Genomic DNA, 5,000 nt, shown 5'->3' with positions numbered 1-5,000 from the left:
TGTATACACTCGCTGGCTCGCCTCTGAATTCTGTAAAAGATTAGCATTACACCGAACGGCATGCAACTGCACGGTGCGCCTGACCATTTTCCTGGGAAAGGGTGTTACGGGGTGGGAGTGTGGCAAACACGAAGTGACCGAAACAGGAAGAGATTAATATGTAACGTGCCATCAACAATATTCAGTCCATCAAAACAAATATATCAAAATGGAAACTTCTCTTCGACACATCTACACCTGTCTGTCAACGATATTAATTGTGAACATTTTAAACATTCGCAGACATTCTTGCTTCACGGACACTCGTAACTATTGTGTTACAGAACTTTGCCAAATACAGCGAACCCCCTCTTGTAAGAAAACCCGATTTATATTAAGAGTCTTCCCCTTTCAACACCTTGCTTTTTCTCATTTTCTGTTCGCAAACTTTGTATACAACCATTAAATTTTTAAGACTCCCTCCCGATTTTCTTAAATTTGTGAAGGTCTTTCAAGGGAGGTTCTACTGTACCTCTCAAATTGCCTGCATAGTTTTGTCGATACTATTAATGTTATTCTTTCAGTGCCAAGTTCCAGCCTTGCACAGTTTTCGATTGCGGAAGAAATGTTGTTGGCTCAAAGATCATGCATGTCTTTAGCACTCGAGTCTAAGGTTCGATAATGTGGCAGGATACCGAGAGGATGTTTACTCGGAACACTCGAGTCTAAGACTAAGGTTCGATAATGTGGCAGGATACCGAGAGGATGTTTACTCGTTAGTGCCTTGGCCTTGGCGGCACGGCGTTTTAACAAAGGCACGGTCTTCCCCATGTAAACAAGTCGACTCACCATCTAAGGTTTGGCTAGGACCCTGCCCCCTCCCCCCCCCTTTTTGGATACACCCCCCCCCCCCAACAAAAAACAAAAAAACAAAAAAAACACCAACAACAAACCACAACAACAACAACCAACAACAAGAAACAAACAACAACCAACAGCCAACAATCAACAAACAACAAACAAAACCAAAACAACGACAGGCATGGTGCTTTCTGAGCTGAGTGAGAATGTTGTTGATGAAATAATTTTGCAGATTAAACACACTGTCCTTCAAATACTAGTGTGATTGGGAATACAAACAAAATAAACAAAACGGACACTTTTGTCAATCTACAAAATTAATTAATGAAAAAAACCACCTCTGCGCAGACAGCAGTCAGGATGTTGCTTTGAGCTATATATAATATTATATATGTGTCAATGTGGAGGGATGGTCTTATTCCATGCAAAAGCCTGGTCAGATCTGACGCAGTAAGCCCAACTCTTTCCAGTTACCGAAAGGACTGCGCCTCTTATAGATGCCACGGCGCGATCCATTCTGATCATCATCGCTCCACGGCTATCGCCAGTTATCTCTCTGACCGGACGCTAAAGTCCTACGCGAATCTATCAAAACAAGAATACAGAGTTATCTCCCATATGTTGTTCACGAGCAGTGTTCGCGAGACGAAAATGATTGCAGATTGGCCGACTTCGACAGTGATCTCCGTTCTGTTCTTCACAGTTATGATAAAGACATCGTTCTAAGGTCAACACAAGTCGAAATGTTGGGACTGCTGCCGGAAGGAGACCGTGATAATATGGTTGCATCACTGTCAGAAAAAATCGTCTGCTCCAACGAGCGCCGAAACCAAACGGTTGATTATCACGTGACACTTTTGCCATATTTAGAGTTGTTTGCACAGTAAATACAGCCGCGAAAAATAGCTCGCTTGAAACTGTCTTACATATCAATGCCTTTGTAATTTAAAAATTACACAACACCATGACAAATCATTATCGACAATCGCGAATCTGCTTATACGTATCCATAACACATTACGAAAAGATCTAAATATGTTAAAAAAATCGATTTTCTCGCCAGACAAGGAAAACCAAGGCATCCTGTCAGGGATAGAATGAGCCGAACGCATTTTGACCTGAGGTCAGGATGGGCGCGATCAGGTAAACATCCTCTTAGTATACCACTGGTGGCTTTTGAGAAATAAATTCATTAAAAAAACACCTCCAAATGTACACATAAAGCAGTCGGGGTGTTGAATGTTGGTATGTGTCTAAGTAGAGGGATGTTCATATCCCATGTAGGCTGCTAACCTGACATACATCTGAGTTGGCTGTGCCTTTTCTTCTTCTTGTTGTTCTTCTTCTGCTTCTTGTTCTGCTTCTTCTTCTTCTTCTTCTGCGTTCATGGGCTGAAACTCCCTCGTACACTCGTGCTTTTTTTGTACCACACGAATGGGGATGAGGCTCCAGCAGGTCTGCACAAACGTTGACCTGGGCGATCGGAAACATCTCCACCCGTAACCTACCAGGCGCGGTCGGGATTCGAACCCACGACCTTCCGCTTGGGAGGCCGGTGTCTTATCCACTAAGCCACTGCGCCCGTCTGACTGTGCCTTTCAATCTATAAGATCCCCAAGGCGAGGACACCAATGCGTTGTGTGCTATCGATGTCCATCCATGCAAATGTACTTTGTTTCGTGCTGTTGCTCTGCTGTCTCGCTCTTTTTCGGGATGTCCACCAAATCTGCTTCGTGAAGGCAGAAAACCGACAAGAATTTGAAGAACGTGTCCACGCATCATTCTGGTATTTTAATCTGTAAGATGATCCAACCAGTTGTTTCTCGGCTGCGTTGCTGATGAGTGCGTTCATATATTTCAGTTCTGGAATAGTTCATGAGAGGGCTGAAAACGTGCGTACATAGGGAGATTACATTTTATTGAATTCTGTAAAATCACTCGGTGTTAGCAGAACGGATATCCATTATTGTTTGTTGATATGTTTTTTTAACAATTGTTTTTATTTATTCATAGTCGTCCTCCGAATCTGCTGATGACGGAAATTCAGTAAGAAAGAACACTTTCACACGCGACAGTCTAGTATTTGAATCTGTAAGGTGTTGTTTATCAGTTGTGTTTCTGATCAGGTATACTTCAGTTTTGGAATAGCTGATCAATATGTAAGTATATTTCAGGTCTGGATTATTTGATCAGTATGTTAGTATATTTTAATTATGGAACAGTAGTGAGAGTGTGAAACACGTGCGATGATTCAAAATAAGATGGACATGAAATTGATTTCTTTAAAAGATACGCTTTGGCGTGAACAAAAAGGGAATCTATTATTTCTATATTGGTTCAATTCTGTTAAATTGTTTTAAATCTTTATAATTATTCCCCCCCCCCTTATTTTTCATTCTTGAGCAGGAAAGATGAAGTGCTGGATACAGAACAGTGTGCTAATTTGCATATTCAATTTAATCCTCTTCATTGTGAATTTCCAGCAATCCGGTAAGCCTCAAACAGCTTGTTTGTTTGTTTATTTGTTTTCCAATGTGTGTGTGTGTGTGTGTGTGTGTGTGTGTGTGTGTGTGTGTGTGTGTGTGTGTGTGTGTGTGTGTGTGTGTGTGTGTGTATGTTTGTTTGCAGTCGCTCTTTATTATTTTTGTTGTTGTCATTCTTTTAATGAATTTATCACCACCCTTCCTTTACTTCTGAAAGTAAGAACTCCCTCATTACTTATTATGTATTTTCAGAAGTGCATTCATTATGATAACAGATACAGATTTATTAAAAGAATGAAAATAATCTGTGTGACCGAGAGAAAGAGGAGAGACACACTTACACGCACACACATAGACACGCACGCACGGTTATGTCCTAATGCTAATGATTTCACTAGAATGTTCTAATTTTAAACTTTCTGAAGATACCCTTCCTAATGTACCCTTACATTCTCAGTGCTTGTTGATACCATATAAAAAAAGAAAGAAAAGACGCACGCGTGTGTGTGTGTGTGTGTGTGTGTGTGTGTGTGTGTGTGTGTGTGTGTGTGTGTGTTCGTGCGTGCGTGTGTGCGTGCGTTCGTGCGTGCGTGCGTGCGTGCGTGTAACCATCTTACCTTCGGATTTTTTGCGTTACTCTTTCACAAAATAACCCTGTTCATTTAATATTCGCCTACATGTTCACCCATATATCGACAGTACGTAGGCTATGTATACATCCTAAACCCATCAATGTTTTTTTTTTTCTTTTTCTTCTCTGCATTAGTTTGTCATTCCGGAAGGGGAACAGACTTCTTTCTGGCCTTTCCTGAACACCCATCTGATCCGTTTGAGAGCACAGATCTTGACTTGTACGTTGTGATCTTCAATCCGACGTCATCCGTGGTGGCAGTCGACGTCACCTATCCCAAAATGACGTCACTCACATCGGACTCAAGCATTTTGGTTTCAGGCGGATCGGTTCGTCACAAACTGAATGCTGCTCTACAGCTCATGGTAAAACATATTGTCACCACCATGGTTGTTGTTTATCTATCTATATTCTTTATTTGAATTATTACACTTCAAATGACCAGGAATGTACACAAGGCCAGGGATGGTGTTGGAGGCGGCAGTCGGTTACACGCCGAAAATTAATGTCTTTTGACATCATCTTGCCGTCATTTCGGCAGATTGACGATGAAGGGGACACCGAGCACAACTGTATAAAGTAAAGGAAATTGCCAAAACTGTCACGGCAATTTTGGCAATCTGTCCGAAGAAATAAAACCCAGCAACATCCCGGCAAGGCTACACTATTTTGGAGAAATAATTGTAAGCATTCTGCCAACTACACACACAAAAAGTCAACTACAATAACAACTTTAAAGCTATTCGATTATTCTTCCCTACATTTGTGGACATAATCCGTTGATTTTATCCGGCTTCAGGGTTCTTCGAAGCAAGGTAAAGGGGTGAAACTCCAGGCCAATAATACGGTAGAGGTGCAAGCGATGACCGACTACCTTAACGACATTTGGGGTAAATCCAGGGGAGCCTACCTCGCTCTTCCACGTCACTCCCTTTCCGTGGAATACGTCATCGCTACTCACTGTACCGCTTTCAAGTGTTTCCTCGCTGTCGTCATCACGGAGGATAACACCGTCATCAACGTACACCTCCGTGTCGAGAACGGTG

General features: G+C 41.9%; 1 protein-coding gene across 1 annotated transcript in view; it reads left to right on the top strand.

Moving 5' to 3' along the window:
• Window positions 1-3,229: 3,229 nt before the first annotated feature.
• The window catches only part of LOC138952607 (uncharacterized), a 7,823-nt gene continuing 6,052 nt past the window's right edge, over window positions 3,230-5,000 (top strand). Inside the window, exons 1-3 of the mRNA XM_070324299.1 lie at window positions 3,230-3,330; window positions 4,090-4,319; window positions 4,754-5,000. The exon at window positions 4,754-5,000 is cut by the window's right edge and continues 150 nt beyond it. Coding sequence (XP_070180400.1) covers window positions 3,252-3,330; window positions 4,090-4,319; window positions 4,754-5,000 — 556 coding nt within the window. The 5' untranslated portion in view covers window positions 3,230-3,251. The remainder of the gene's footprint in view (window positions 3,331-4,089; window positions 4,320-4,753) is intronic.

Source organism: Littorina saxatilis, linkage group LG17 (assembly GCF_037325665.1).
Source record: "Littorina saxatilis isolate snail1 linkage group LG17, US_GU_Lsax_2.0, whole genome shotgun sequence".
Lineage (NCBI taxonomy): Eukaryota > Metazoa > Mollusca > Gastropoda > Littorinimorpha > Littorinidae > Littorina > Littorina saxatilis.
The sequence above is the reverse complement of the archived record's forward strand: the minus strand, read 5'-3'. Positions and strand labels throughout refer to the sequence as shown.